Genomic DNA, 16,802 nt, shown 5'->3' with positions numbered 1-16,802 from the left:
CGTACAGACTGTTTCACCGGCAACCTTGGTGCATATATATGGTGCAGCCTCTTGCTGCACTGGCTCACCCGTGGAGCCCTCCTGACTCCTGGTACTCAGACTTTCTATCTGCCAGGGTGGAGCCCAGAACTATTGTCAGGCTACTACTAAAAGCCCAGTGCACACCTGACCGATCAGTATGCTGGCTGTTTTCAAAGTCAGGGGATTTCATTCCACTCAGATCTCTCAGAAATCCCCGGGCTACAGGTCCCAAAGTGGGCTATTCGAAGAAAGCAGGAAACTGAAAAGCCAGTTTCCTCTTCATGTTACAAGCTCCCTTGAGCCCCTCCACCTGTCTGGTTGAGAATTCTGGGTCACAACCTCCTTCTAGACCCTGGCAGGCCAACGCTCTGCCACACCGTGTAAAAATGAACCCAGTTAGGAATGCCCAGGTAGTTCATACACGTGAGTATTGGGATGTGGCCAGTGAAGCCCATGAGAAAGCATGGAAAAGTGGTGCCCATAGGGGTAAATGCTTTCACCGGTATCTAAAACATATTATACCCATAACATAAGAACAACAGCTGAGATACCTAGTAAGAATACATTTACCCTAACATCTTAAAAGTGGTGGAGGCCATGGTGAGGGTAGCGTCAGCGATGTCCGGAGTGATTGCCGAAGTCTGAGGATTTGCGACATTTCGGGGGATCCTTTCTTGGGCTCCGTTGATCCAGGGGACGCGAGATGGGTTTTAGTAGGAAGGTTTATCTGCACCTCAGGGTTTAGAGAGCGAAGATAGTTTTCAGCATCTGATGGGTTGTGGATGGAGAATTGGCCCCCGTTTGGGGACCTAAGCCAAAGTACGGCAGGGAATGCTAGGGTGAACTAGATTTGGTGTTTTTTTTTTTTTTTTTTTTTTTTTTTTAGAGACATCTGCAGAGTCCTCATCAAAGATCAGGATTTTGACCCTGTCGATTTGCAGTGAACCGGACTGAAATTTTTGTAAAATGGTAGCCTTGTCTGCATAATTGAGATATTTGGCAATGATTGAGCGAGATGTGTGGTCAGTGGTAGGGGCCCCCAGACGATGTGCTCCTTTTACTATGCAGGGGGCAGAGAAACCCAAGACTTCTGGGATGCATGATGCACAGAATTCTGAAATGGCAGGGATTCAGGAACTCCTATAAAGCGCAGATTGTTGCGCCGTGACCTATTTTCTAAATCTTCCAGCTTCTGGATAATAAATTGGTTAGTTTTATCCTGAGACTCTTCTGTGGCTTGAGCCTTATAGAGCTCATCCTAAATAGTAGAGATTCTTTGCTCTGTTTCATGAAGTCTAGTGTTATGTTCTTCCAGCTCTTTATTTGTGACATGCCTGCATGTACTGCTTTTTCTACTGTGGCAGAGATGGTCTTAGGGGACAGGAGAGAAGCTACTGCCTGATCTATGCGTGCAGTAAGATTGTCATCATGCTGCAGAGGAGAAGGGGCCAAGGCAGCGCTCACCTCCATGGGCGGTGGCTCCGCCATATTGGAGATCGGGGCCATGTCTGCTGTGTCTGACGGACGCTGTGCGGGGTGAGAGCGGGTGCCGCTTTTATCCAGGAAGCGGTCCATGGATAGAGAAGAGCTAGGCTGTGTGACAGCGGGCTGTGCCGATGGTCCAGGTGGCTTTGTATTCTGGCTTACAGGTCAGGTCTGCGGGAGCCGCTACTCCATGCGGCGCTGGAACCGGAAGTATAGTTTTTTATGCATGTTTGAAACGTCACTTTTTCTTGGTGTGACTCTTCAAAAGTCCCATGGGCATTTGCTCTTTGTATAGATACTTACTTGTTTTGGGGACTGGGTCTCTTTATCTGTGCACCTTAGCCTAGTCTTGATTGTTCTACAACATACTGGCGGGATCACAAGGTGAAAATAAAAAAAGAAGAATAAAAACAAAAAAAAAACAAAACACGAATGTAGCCATCATATGTACAAATTGGTAAGCTGCGATAGAATAAACATTTGATTTTAGGTTTAACACTGATAAGACAGTAGTGCAAGTGGAGGAGAGCCAGAAGTGCTTTCCTTTCAGAGGGAGTGCCCAGAAAGAGGAAGAGGCAGGGTGCACAGCCATGGTAACTCATTCCAGAATGAGGTGGCAAAGGCTTAGTAAGCACCATGCAGAATCCATAAGCAACCAGGAAAACGAGAACGCAGCAGGACAAAGGTTGTGCAGGAGCAGTAGTGTTGATAGATGTGTGCCAATGCTACCAGACTAAAATTTTACCTCGTGCTCTCCTGGCTCCAAGCCATGACCATCAGTGGGGTGGTCACTAGCACCTATACACCCCAAAAGGTTTAGGAATTTCAATGGCACCCTAGGAATATATGTCTAAAGTACCTCTCCCTGAAATCGCCACTAAAGGCCCATACACATGATACGAAAATCGGAAGTAAAATTTCGTCCGACAAACGATCTGACAATTTTCGGATCGTTAGTATGGTGCTTTCGACAGTCAATTCCGATTTTTCGTAGGACAAAAGCTGGATGTGAAAACTATAAAATTTCTATTGTGCGTGAACACAACGTCCGATTTTCGTTTAATTAATACGGTTTTCATCCGAAAAAAATTGTAAGAGCAAGCTCAGAAACGAAAGAATACATACAAAAACTATTGAACACATTAGGTCACTTCTGAAGTTGAATTCTGTCGTACGAGAATTTTTGTATGGTGAGTAACCTCTTAACTTTCTATATGAGACTAGCATGCAACAAAAAAAGACGAACGTTCATCCGAAAATCTGATCGTGTGTACGAGGCTTTAGGCTCTGCAGAAATTAATAAAAGGGGTCAAACCCCATCCTGGTTTTACCCTCTACAATGTGTATACCCCTACAGGAGCGTTCAGGGACACAGATCTGCACCTGAAGACCACGACCCTGGACTTGTAAAGCCTGTATCAATGCCTACAGCATTAATGGATTCCAGTCTTTCTACAGAATACTTTTCAAGACTGTCTGCTGTCTTGTGCAACTGTTCTTAAAGTATGATTATTTTAATTTACAATATCTGCCCTATGCATTTACCTCCTATACAGTGCAAAAACTGACACTCCACAAAGTTTGTTGAATGTATGGGGGCACAGGTTGGCATATATTAACCACTTGCCGACTGCTCTATAGCTGAATGACGGCTACAGCGCAGACGGCTAGTTCTGGGAGTCCTTTTGTGATCTGGAGGACACTGCTGATCACAGATTGAGGTAAAGAGCCAATCAGCGGCTCTTTAACCACGTAATTGTGTCCAATCACAGCTAATCATGGATGTAAATAGAAGTCGGTTATCGGCACTCCTTTCCTCATGCTGACAGTATAAGGAGAGAAGAAGAGAACCCATACCTGGCTTCTCTAAAAGGGACATGTACACTGATAATCAGGCCACCGATTAACAGTGTCCTGATTATCAGTGTAGTCCCAACAGTGCTGCCAATCTGTGCCCACCAGAGCTGCCAATAAGTGCCTCCTTGTCAGTGATATATGGGAAAGAAACGTATGCCAGTGTGTCAATTACAAACTCCAAAGACGAAAAATGTTAAATGGTGATATAGTGTTGATACTTAAAATTATTAAAAGCTGCTAAAAAACTCCTATAGTGTCACTAACACCATCAATCAATATGTGTAAATAATATTGGAGCGGCGCTAAAATCAAACAAATATTTATTCATCATAGTGAAATGTGCAAAACATGATATTTAAAATGAAATAATTTAAATAAAATAAAAATCCAGCGCAAAAAAAAATAAATAATAAAAATCGGTGTAAAACACCAATAGTCCTTTTTAAATAAAATAGTAAGTGCTTGACAGAAAGATCCCAGCGTTGCAACCATATGGTTGTGTTGAATCACGCAGAAAGAATAAACTCCACCACCATGTGCAATGGCTGCTTACCTCAACTCCAAAAGGTAATGGGCATCAAGCTGCTGGAGCAATCTCCATATGATGTAATCAGTCATAGATCATTGCACATGTAACAAGGAAAAGAACTCTTCATGGTGTAGTATTAGGCATCACGTTTTATTAAAACAATAGGTAGACTTACAGTTAAAATCATGAACATGCGAATAGTAAACGACCAAGGGGACACACATCAGCGAGATGCTGGAAATGTAAGACTTCCAGTTTCGGCCGTAACCGAAAGTGGCTTCATCCAGTACTTGATAAAGGCACGTGACAGTGACACAATGTATCGGCAGGAGCCTGGTGCTGTCACTTTCGGTTACGGCTGAAACCAGATGTCTTCCATTTCCAGAATCTCGCTGATGTGTGTCCCCTTGGTCGTTTACCATTCGCATATTATTATTATTTATTATTATTATACAGTATTTATATAGCGCCAACAGTTTACGTAGCGCTTTACAACTTGAGGGTAGACAGTACAATACAATTTGATACAGTAGGAATCAGAGGGCCCTGCTCCTTAGAGCTTACAATCTAAGAGGGAAGGTCAAGAGATACAAGAGGTAATAACTGTGGGCGATGTGCTGATTGAGAAGATAAATGTACAGTTGTTAGGTGGGGGCCAGATAGGCTTCTCTGAAGAGATGAGTTTTCAGGGAGCATATTCATGATTTTAACTGTAAGTCTACCTATTGTATTAATAAAACGTGATGCTTATTGCTACACCATGAGGAGTTGTATTCCTTGTTACATGTGAGATGATCAATGATGGAATACATCATATGGAGATTGCTCCAGCAGCTTGATGGGCATTACCTTTGGAGTTGAGGTGAGCAGCCATTGCACTGTGTTGTGGAAATTTTAATTAATGGATATGGTCAGATGTCCCCCATTGTCAGTTTTGCTGCAATAAGCTCATGCGAGCGTGTCCATACATACAGTCACCGGTGAAGGAGCGTTGGTTGCGGAAACCTTCCCGTGGACGCGGGAGATCTGTTCGCCCTTTAAAAAGGGATGTTCGCTTATGCCTCACCAAGAGACTGGCCACCTCATGACGACTGCATCTACACTACCAGCAAACAGACCCCCATACATGGGAACCATAGTATAACCACACAAAACCATGGCTTGCTGAGCCTCGTGGAGTATGGTTCGCACCAACGGTAACGGTGGGAATATGCACACGGTCCTGATCAGAACAATGTTTGCAGTGTTCACAATGTGAGGCACATTGTTTCTCAGCCTGAAACTGCACACATTGCTCTGCACATGTCACTACTGGATATCTATTTGTAGATATACATGTGCCTGATTGGCTGATTGTGAAGCCACCACCTTCCTTTGTTATCCCTGTTCAGTTCTATAAATAAAAAAGGCCTGCCCTAGTCAAGCAGGATTTCTATGCTCAACGTGAAGCTAGCGTGTGTCTGTGTTACTTGGAGATATACAAACGCGCTTTCCCGGCATTATACAAGAGAGTTCTAATTGGCACAACTGAATTATTTGCTTATAGGCAAAGCTCTTAATTTCCACGACAACATGGTGGTAGAGTTTGTCCTTTCTGCGTGATTCATCACAACTATATGTTTGCTGACACTGGGATCTGTCAAACACTTACTATTTTATTTAAAAAGGACTATTATTGGTGTTTACCTTACACCTATTTTTTTGCACTGGACTTACTTTATTTTAAATGTCACGTTTTGCACATTTCACTATGTTGGATAAATATTTGTGTTTGATTTAGCGCCTCATCAGTGCCGCCTATCAGTGCAGCCTCATCAGTGAAGGATAATAGTTACCTGTTTGCAAGATTTTATAACAAACTGTAAAAGTTGTAGTTTTTTTGCATCAAGATAGGGCTCTGGTAAGTATTAGGGGGCTGCTGGATGCAGCTTTTTTATCTTTATACAACCACTTTAAAGATTCTTTGCCCCCTTTCTTTCAGACCATCCAAAGAGTTTGCTTACATCCATCCTGGTAAAGAGAGCAGCTTGTTACATGACCCAGCCTTCCAGTACAACTCCGGAGACGAGAAGAGGGAAAAAAATTAAATAAAAAAATAACCTTGCAATAGGGGCCCCAAAGTTGCATCAAGGGACAGCATATTTTGCTTTCATTCCAAAATAATGCAGGTAGTTTTAATGACCTTTGCAAAACTGAGCCTAAAAATAGGATTTTTTTTATAACAGCTTACCTGTAAAATCCTTTTCTTTCGATGGACATGACGGGACACAGAGCCACAGTAATAACTGATGGGTTATATAGGTATCACTAGGTATTGGACACTGGTCACACCCTAAGCAGGAAGTTCAACCCCCTATATAATCCCTCCCCTTACAGGGATAGTTTTGTAGCAAAGCAATATAAGTGTCTTAGAAGAGGGGCGGGACCTCTGTGTCCCGTGATGTCCATCGAAAGAAAAGGATTTTACAGGTAAGGATTTTACAGGTAAGAATCCTATTTTCTTTCTCGAACATCACGGGACACAGAGCCACAGTAATAACTGATGGGATGTCCCAAAGCAATGCCAACTGGGGGGGGGGAAATTACAATCAAGTAGGGTGCAATCAGACCTGAAGACCCTCTACCGCTGTCTGCAGCACACTACGCCCAAAGGCGATATCCTCATGCCTTCTCACATCCACCTGAAAAAAATCTGGTGAATGTATGGACTGAAGACCAGGTTGCGGCCTTGCAGATCTGAGCCATAGAGGCCTGGTGATGCACTGTCCAAGAAGCACCGATAGCCCTTGTGGAATGTGCCTTGATCTGAAACGGAGGAATCCTCCGTTTCAAACCGTAAGCTTGAATAATCAATTGTCGAATCCATTTAGAAATGGTAGCTTTTGATGCTGCCTGTCCTCTGTTGTGACCCTCTGACAGCAGGAACAAAACATCCGTTTTGTGAATTTGAGCAGTTGCTTCCAGATTGGATGTAGTAAGAGCAGTCAAAACCTAAGAATGTAGTGATCTTTCTTCCGGGGAACAGGGATTTGGAATAAAGGAAGGCAGAACAATGTCTTGGTTTAGATGAAAATCTGAAACCACCTTCGGTAAAAAACTAGGATGAGGGCGCAATACCACTCTATCCTTGTGTATAATCAAATAAGGCTCTTTTTGTTGAATCGGGATGCAAAGAGGTCTACATCTGGAACCCCCCATCTTTGGCATATGGCCCAAAAGACGTCGGGATGCAGAGACCATTCCCCTGGGAGTAACTGCTGGCGACTTAAATAGTCCGCCTGCCATTTCTCTATCCCTGGAATGAAAACTGCTGATATGCATGGCACATGCATCTCTGCCCAGACTAAGATCTGGTTCACCTCTTTTTGAGCTGCACGGCTCCTGGTGCCTCCCTGATGATTGACATAAGCCACTGCTGTGGCATAGTCGGACTGGATCCTGACTGGGCAACCCTGTAGCCTGATAGTCCAGGCCTTTAGGTCTAGATATATCGCCCGGAACTCCAGAATGTTGATGGGTAGAGACCTCTCGGCCTTGGACCATACCCCTTGGACCGCAGACTGTTCCAGAACTGCTTCCCAACCAGAAAGACTGGCATCCGTTATTACCACCGTCCAGGTGATCGGTAGGAAGGACTTCCCCCTTCTGCAAGCTTTCGGGTATTAACCACCAATTGAGGCACTGACGCACTGCATGAAACAAGTGCATCGGAAAATCTAATACCTGAACCTTCCTGTTCCAGGCCGACAGGATACTGTGTTGCAACAGACCTGACTGAAAATGAGCATAGGGAACTGCTTCGAACGAAGCTACCCTTTTTCCCAGCAGCCTTATACAAAGGCGGACAGAAGGACTCTTCTTAGTCCTGACCAAAATCAGCTCCCTTAAGGCAGTGACCCTTGCCTGAGGTAAGAATACCTTCTACCTGGCTTGTATCTATGATCAGACCCAAATACTCCAGCTTTCTTACTGGTTTTAGGAAAGATCTTTCTAGGTTGAGGATCCAACCTAGGTGTTTCAGATACTTGACTGTGGTCCTCAAGTTCCCATTCAACGAGGCTACCGACTGGTCTATCAAGAGCAGGTCGTCTAAGTATGCTATGACAGTTATACCCTGAGCCCCTAATCTGGTCAGAGGAGGAACCAAGATCCTTGTGAACACTCGAAGTGCAGTGGCTATCCCGAAAGGCAGAGCCACAAACTGAAAATGACGCCCTCCCATCTTGAAGTGCAGAAACTTCTGATGAGCAGGAAAAATGGGCACATGTAGATATGCATCTCTGATGTCTATCAATGCCAGAAATTCTCCTCCCTGCAGGATGGAGACTACTGTCCGAATTGAATCCATGCGGAAGAACCGAATCCTTCACGGAAACCACCCTAATGACCTCTTGCCACAAAAAGCCGCTCTAACGCTAGAAGGAGCGACTGCTTCTTCTCTGGATCTCTGGGGACACTTGATTTGAGGAAACGAGGAGAGGGAAACTCCTGGAACTCTAGTGTGTAACCTAAGGTTACCGTGGAGATTACTCATCTGTCCTGAAATCCTCCTGCCAGAGCTTTGAGAACTGTAGCAGTCTTCACCCCCCACCTGAACGAGCGGGGGCACCCCTTCATGAAAAAAGGCCTTCGAGTCCTGTCTAGCAGGCCTCTTCCCCCCGGACTTCTCTGTCTCTGGGGTTTGACTCTTGTTTCATGACCCAGACGGAGAAGGCCGTCGCGACTGCCTAGAGGCTGATGCCCCTGGCACTGGGGAAGAGAGTCTGTTTGAAAGAGGGACGCTTACTTCTCTTAACAGATGAGTGCTCTCCCACTAGAGAACCCTTGAATATAATTATCCAAGTCTTCTCCAAACAATCTTGCACCCTGAAAAGGAAATCCAGCCAGAAGCTTCTTACATGGTGCTTCAGCTGACCAATTTTTTAACCATGAGATTCTACGCATACGCACCAACCCAAGTGAAAAAAACGAGGGGTTTGCCTGATAGAATCTTTAATGGCGTAAACAACAAAACATAAGGCCGCTGGAAGGTTAGCCAACCCCTGGGCCTGCTGTTCGAGTAAAACTTTGATGACCTGCTTAACATGGTCTCTTAAGTTTTGACAGACACCGATCACTGCCACTGCAGGTTGAACTACTGAACCTGCTAAGGGAGAAAATATCCTTCAATAAGGATTCCATCCTTTTATCCACAGGATCCCTGAGCCTCTGAGCATTGTCTACAGGACAAGTCAGACTACAGAGAAAATGGCGGCATCAACGGCCGGCATCCCCCACATCTTTATAAACATTTCTTCCATAGGATAAAGTGTTGAAAACTTTTTCAGGCGGAAAAAAACGTTTATCTGAGTGATCCCACTCAGAATAAATGAGCTTTTTCAAGAAAATTATAAACAGGAAAAGCATGTGTTGTTTAAGGAGGTTTCAGTGACCCCAAAAAAATAGAGGGTTTTAAACTGATTCAGATACGGGTACTTTAAATGTGGAGCGGACCAATCCAGCAAGGATCTGTACTAAGGCTCTCTCATCCTGAGAAGCTAAGAGGGCCCTTCTCCACTTGATTCCTCAGAGAAGGAATCATCCGTCCCATCCCGATCCTCTGAAAGGGATTTTTCATCCTCTGCTTGAGGGTCCTGGGTAACAGAGGAAGACCTAGTGCGTTTTCTTCCACTAAGTGAAGATGCAACTACGGCCATTAATCCTTCCTCTAGACCATTAATGGCTGAGGAAAAAACCTCCTGTGTAATATATCCAGGGGCTGAAGTGCAAAAAGCAGGTGTAGCCCCTGACCCCATTGGCTCTCCCTGGCTAGCCGACCCTAGCCCCTCGGGGGGGGGGGGGGGGGGAGGGGGAGGATGCTGCAGAAAGGGGGCCCTCAGAACCTGAATGAGATCCCCTAGAGTCTCTGGTTCTTGGGGTATGTGAACCTCTTCTACCTATAGAGCAAAGCAACAAGGTGGAGGCATCACAAAATTAACACTGACTGCTGAGCGGTAGTCTGGCAAAAGCCTTGCTACCCAATGCCCAGTCTGGTGTTTCTTTAGTAAATGCTGCCTAGGAGAATGCCTGTGTCCCACCTTCAGCTCTGTGTCCCTCCAAGGCTTTGTGCACCTGTACAGTGTGCCTTTAATAGCCTGCAATGTGGGTGTCTGAGCACGCTGGATGCTGTGCTGACACTCCGCCCCCCCCCTTTCTTTTTTCTAAAAAAACGAGCGCTTCCCGCGCTAGCCGACCCTTCCGGAACCAACCTGGAGGAAGGCTGGGGGAGGGGGAGGAAGGAAAGAGGCCAGTAGTGATGGGCCTACACGTGCAATGGCGGCAGCAGTGATAGTGTGGTGTAAAACCGCCTTACAGCCCACCTGCGGCCTCCCCCTAGCCTGGGGGGAATATCCCAGAGGAGAAAACCCCCCCATCCCATCCTACCTGGAGCCGGCCGGAGGAGCTTGTGCAGCGTCGAACGCTGAGACAGACATCAGCATGAGAAGGTATGTGCTCTTGGCAGCCCCCGGTGGTCACAATAGGCATAGCATGCATTTATAGGATATCAGGATATTCCCTTTTTGGAGCTTCAGCACAGGACATCTTTACAGGACCATTAGCTTCCTTTATTACCCTTTACAGGACGATTAGTAACACTGAGCAGGATTGCAAGAGAAGGAAGCACAGCGAGGCAGGACTAAAGCAGTCCATAAATGATATATATTTTTTTGTTCAATTCCCCATATCAGCCTCCTCATCACCGCTCATCTCCTGATCACTGCCATACCCCATGCCAACATTGTGATCACCGCCATTCCCCAATAACAGCATTGTGATCACCACCATACCCCATAGCAGTGTCCTGACGATTGCCGGCAGCCCCCGGTGGTCACAATAGGCATAGCATGCATTTACCTTAAAGGAGAAAACCTACTAGAATTCTGTGGAATCTCCTCTTACCTTATCCAGCCACAGGGTTCTGTATATACAGACCCAATCTTCACCTCTCACGGTGGGCTCCGTTTGAAAAAACAGTCAGAGACTGGGGCCCCCTACGAATAGGGGGATCCACAGTTCTGGCCCTGTAAAGCACCCAGCCAGAAATAAGGTGTTAAAGACCCTTTTCTGATATGCAGGGTCCAGCTCTCTAAAAAGAGAAGCGTTACAGGTAAAACCTCGTTTCTTCGGACACGAGGCCCGGGTACCATCCAATTTGGCCTAGAAAGGACACTTTGAATGGATCCGGTTCGCCTGGCTTGCCCCAGTATAGGATATCAGGATATTCCCTTTTTGGAGCTTCAGCACAGGACATCTTTACACGTCCAACACCTAAGACACTGGCGTAAAAACTGAGGTATCCCTGTAAGGGGAGGGATTATATAGGGGGTTGAACTTCCTGCTTAGGGTGTGACCAGCGTCCAATACCTAGTGATACCTATATAACCCATCAGTTATTACTGTGGCTCTGTGTCCCGTGATGTTCGAGAAAGAAATATTGTTTGCTTACATCGCTGTGGCAAGGCACTTAGATCGTAAATTCCTTAAAAACTTACATGTGTATGAGGCAAAGAAGATTTGCACCCTTACAGTAAATGTGATCCTTTATTATGTAAATTCTTAATAGCTCTAGTATGAATAATATTAAAATCAGGGATCTCCAAACTACGGCCCTCCAGCTGTTGCGAAACTACACGTCCCATTAGGCATTGTAAAACTCTGACATTCACAGGCATGACTAGGCATGATTGGAATTGCAGTTCCTGAACAACTGGAGGGCTATAGTTTGAGGACCCCGGATATAAATTCTAGTGTGATGTTTACTTAACACAGTGTGCATACATATTTCCAAACAACACGTGATTAGGTAATAACTTCCAGATTCTTACTTTGTCAAGTAATGCTTCTTGTCTAATCTTGTCATTTTTGAAATCTTCATTTACGTCAAGAATAAGCACTGGTGCATGGCGGAGAGACTCGAAATCCAGTCTATTTGATGGCAGAAGAGAATCAGTACATAAAAAAGGAGGCATATTTTATATTTGAACTAAAGACATTTTTATTTTCAAACATAAAAATAATATTTATATCTGAAAACCATTAGCTTCCTTTATTCCCCTTTACAGGACGATTAGTAACACTGAGCAGGATTGCAAGAGAAGGAAGCACAGCGAGGCAGGACTAAAGCAGCCCATAAATGATATATATTTTTTTGTTCAATTCCCCATATCAGCCTCCTCATCACCGCTCATCTCTTGATCACTGCCATACCCCATGCCAACATTGTGATCACCGCCATTCCCCAATAACAGCATTGTGATCACCACCATACCCCCATAGCAGTGTCCTGACGATTGCCATACCAGTGTCCTGATGACCGCCATGTCCGTACCAGTTTCAAACAATTAGCAATTAGCACACACTTCTAGGATTCCTCCAGCTATAGATATAGAACCCCAGTGTTAATCACTCTTCCCACTGTCCACACACCAGACACAAACACAACAATATCCTAACACCACCCAACAGTTTGTCCGCAGACTGGTCTGCTGGGCAACCACACACACACAGATCTCAGTCAAGCAGATCTGCTAGTTTACAATCTGCACACAATCTGTCAATATGTAGTGCAATTACATACAGATTAGCAATAAACTTAGACCGAGCATAGACACTAAAATGCAACAATCTCTCCAGAGAAATTAGCCCTAGCTTAGTACACAGAAGTCACTTATTCATTTTATAAAATTTTATATCCTGAAAGTGGGCAGTGCAAAAAGACACACAATTTGCTATAAGCTATGAAATTAAAACATGTAAAAGCTGAAAAACTTTACCAAAGTTTATCCTTTGGCAGAAGCATACCAAAAACCATGTGGGGATTCCCCCAGGCAGAGAGGGACTGGCTTCCTGGAAATCATGCCGTCCATATCTCAGGTTTCCCCAATTTATTGATATATGGATGTGGGCTGGACTTTAGCCCTTGGCCAGTCAACCTGGGGGGGGTGTTCCAGTCTCAGCCCAAGGTTTATTAGTGTTCTGAAATTACCAGAGTTGAACTGTTCCAGAACCAGTGGTGGCTGGTGAAGTTTTAGGATGGGGGGGTGCCAGACCCCACTCCTTCTTTTGACCCCTCCCACTTGGTGAAAATAGGCGTGGTTTCAGCGAAATAGTGGGCATGGCTCAAAGGTGGTGTGGTTAGCGTCTGAGATGAACGAGGGATGGAGGGAGAGGGAGAGGGAGAGCAGACCCAGATCCTACACAACAATAGAAATATGTGCATTCTAGAAAGTTTAACAATCACCAGATAAAGATACTCCAAACACCTGATGTTAGCACTTCAATCATCCCAGCACCATGGATAAATGCAGCATGCCTGTGTCCCATTAAATGCAGCATGCCTGCGTCCCACTAAATGCAGCCTCTGTCCCCCCCCCCCCCCCAAATGAAGCCTCTGTCCCCTCCCAAACGAAGCCTCTGTCCCCCCCCCCCAAATGCAGTGTGCCTGTGTCCCATTAAATGCAGCATGCCTGTGTCCCATTAAATGAAGCCTCTGTCCCCCCCCCCCCTCAAATGCAGCCTTGGCCCCCCCAAATACAGCCTCTGCCCCCCCCCCCCAAATGCAGCCTGCGTCCCATTAAATGCAGCCTCTGTCACTTCAAACCCCCCCCCGTCCCGTTCTCCACACAGCGGTACTTACCTTGCTGTCTCTTCTCCTGCGGTGTCTCCTTCACACTGGCAGCGGCGATGGAACGGCATTCTTCCTGTTTCCTCTCTCGGGCGCAATGGAAGAAAGAAACAGGAAGTGACATCTAACTCAGGTCAGATGTCAATCAAATCTGAAGCGCCAAGTAGCTTCCGCCCGGCACCTGTAGTATATATTACTATGGCCGGACGGCAGCTACTCGGCGCTTCAGAAAATGCCGCAAGGCGGGCTAAACGCCTGCAAATGTAGCGCCATGTCTGCAATCCCATGATTTCAACCCTATTGCATTTTCTGCGTTAAGGTAAAAAACCTTCCAATGTCTGACTCCTCTCCCCACCACCTCCCCAAACACTTACCTGACACCACTCTTAATACAGCGCCGTCCCTGCTGTCTTCTCTTTTCCTGCATTCACTGAGAGCAGTGGGAGCCATTGGCTCCTGCTGCTGTCAGTCAAATACTGTGAGGGGGAAGCAGGAGGCAATCCAAGCAATGCTGTGTATGTCTATGGATGACCACAGCCCAGCTCTGGAATGCGCCCACATGAGTGTCTTCATAGCAAGCGACTTGATATGGAGCACTCGGAGAAGAGGAGTGAGCGAAGAGTGCACAGGGGGGCTCCAGAAGAGGAGGTAGAGGGGCCACCCTGTGCAATGCCTTTGCAAAGAGCAGGTAAACTATAACATGTTTATTTTTTTTAAATGTAGCCCTGAGACATGCTTTGGGTTGCCTGACCAAGGTCCTCTAAATGCTGTGGAGAAACCAGAAGGGTTGGTTCAAAGGTACGGTTCTGGAAGTAACTGAACTTTGTTTTGTTTCCTTCACTCACCCATTCATCTGCTGTGTGTGCCTGCCAGATAGCTGAGAGACAAGCCCCATGTTCAGAGTCATAGGCAGATGTAAACCTTCATGCTAAGGGTGGAATATAGCTGTGGGGACCACAGCACCACTGGATAGAACACCTGAGTTTCCATGTGGGATATTCACAATAAGCTAAGTGGGTGCATGATATGTAAGGGGAGGGGGGGGGGGTTCTAAATCGCTGCTGAAGGTGGGGAATGTGCCATGGTGTTTTCAAGATCTAGTAGTTTTTTGCCAACTACAGAATCCCTCCCACTGTCCTCACCTCCACAAAAGAGGGACCAATTGATCTGTAGTCCAAAATAGGAGGTAGGGGAGCTAGATGCATTTCTTGAGAGAAAATAGGTAAGCTCTGAATTTTAATTTTATAAAAACAGGTATTTCTTGTACTTTTTGAACAGACAAAGAAATATTTTCATGTTGTAAAGCACTACTCAAACGGTTGGTGCTATATAAATCCTGTATAATAATAATTTTCAGTAGTATATTTACCAGATCAAAAAAGCAAATAAAAAAAAAAGGTGATAGAAGATTATAATTCTGGACGACGGCATTATATTTTAGACTGCTTTCCATTTAATGTTTTTATTGTCATACAGAAAGGACTAATGCATCTTGAGAGCAATGACTGGGGGAAAAAAATTCAGTCCCTGCAGACTAGTTAAGTTAGCACTCTTCAGTGCAAAGGTATTACTGTTTACATATACAAACTTAGTGCTTGAATCTAGGCCTCCAATAATAGAAAAAAAAAAAAAAAAAAAAAGTTAAAGTGGGTCAGTTAATGCCATCAAAAAAGCATACTTACGGAATTGATCTTTCATACAGCCATTTCTCATGCTTAGAATGCAAGCTTTCCAAGTACTCAAGCTCAATTCCCTGCTCTTCTTCCCGACCTCGAGAATGCAACCTTGTCATACATTTCTGCAAGATAAAATGTTAGATTTTGTAAGTGGCTTATAAATAAATGTATATCTGCCCTATCTTCTCATAAACTGCTGGCATCCACAATGCAAATACGGGCATTATTCTACTCACATTTGGTTTCCTACTTCAGCACACTTCCTACACAACTAAAAAAAAAAAAAAAAAAATGGAAATTTTGACTTGCCTGTTGAAGGGTTAAATAATTGTTTAATCTAATGATGAATAATATTTCAGCCTGTATAGTGCTACTTAAGGGTCTGTTTTGAAGATGTTTGTTTGAAGCATATTTGAGCAAGTTAAATATTAATTGTGAAACTTAATATGAGGAACTTATATATGTGTAGATATGTCTCTGCTGTTAGTCATAGGAAACCACAGTTTTTTTTATAGACTTGTCTAAATAACAGTATAAGTTGCCTCGATACGGATACGTCAATAATTCTAAATAGATGTATCTTTATGATTGGCTAAATGAATAAGTAGGTTTTCTCTCTTGTATTACAAAGGAAATATGTCATCCAAACATGTACCCCTTATTTGTGGAAAATAATTAACACCAAAAAAAACTAATCTCCTGCACTTGGGTGTTTAGTCTCTAAAGAAGTGGTGCGACCAACTCTTTAAATTTAAGCAGTGCCTACAGTCTTACAGCCCTCCTCAGAACAATGGATATTCTTGAAACTGGAACAAAAAAAAAAAAAGAAGGAAGGTAGGGCGCACCGACCTTGTGGATTACCAATGGTAGAATTTTATTAAGAGCATAAAAACAATGTTGGCTCAGCCATTTGGGATATCGTCTGATCCCCTCAACATCAGGTCCGGTTTGCCAGTGTTTACAGACGCAGTCTCACCAATTGACAAGCCTCATTTACATGCTCGTTTGTGAGTATAAACGTTGTTTTTATGCTTTTAATAAAATTCTTTTTTTTTTTTTTTTTTTTTTATATCAAATCTTTTTTTTTATTTTTATAATGCATGTTCAATACAGATGAAAAAAAAAAACGATAGTTTTTAAACAAAATAAAACTTAGAAAAAAATTACCATCATTTCATTTCATAATAAATATATATTCACAAAAGGAGACATAAACAAATACAAAGAAACATCAAAAACTCATATAGATAACTACACATACCAACACTAAACATACACCTCACTTTGATTTCCAATTGGTTTTACTTTATTCAACATTTAATAAAATTCTACCATTGGTAATGCACAAGGTCGGTGCGCCCTTTCTTCTTTCTTTAAATATTTAACACCACCATCTCATCCTGTGTACTTAAGATGAAACACAAGCCAAAATAAAACAAGTCTATGCTCTTCAGTTAAAGTGGAGTTCCACCTAAAAGTGGAACTTCCGCTTTAAGCACCCCCCCCTACATGCCACATTTGGCATGTCTTTTTTTTTGGGGGGGGGGGTAGGTAGTGGGTGACTACTTTA

General features: G+C 44.1%; 1 protein-coding gene across 1 annotated transcript in view; it reads right to left on the bottom strand.

Moving 5' to 3' along the window:
* LOC141132415 (deoxycytidine kinase 2-like) overlaps positions 1-16,802 on the bottom strand; it is a 226,722-nt gene that overhangs the window by 97,339 nt on the left and 112,581 nt on the right. Inside the window, exons 5-6 of the mRNA XM_073620773.1 lie at positions 15,239-15,354; positions 11,758-11,857 (exon numbers count right to left, since the gene is read on the bottom strand). Of these exons, the coding sequence (XP_073476874.1) occupies positions 11,758-11,857; positions 15,239-15,354 (216 nt within the window). The remainder of the gene's footprint in view (positions 1-11,757; positions 11,858-15,238; positions 15,355-16,802) is intronic.

The sequence above is a fragment of the Aquarana catesbeiana genome, linkage group LG03 (assembly GCF_042186555.1).
Source record: "Aquarana catesbeiana isolate 2022-GZ linkage group LG03, ASM4218655v1, whole genome shotgun sequence".
Taxonomy (NCBI): Eukaryota; Metazoa; Chordata; class Amphibia; order Anura; family Ranidae; genus Aquarana; species Aquarana catesbeiana.
This window is presented reverse-complemented; position numbering and strand designations above follow the sequence as displayed.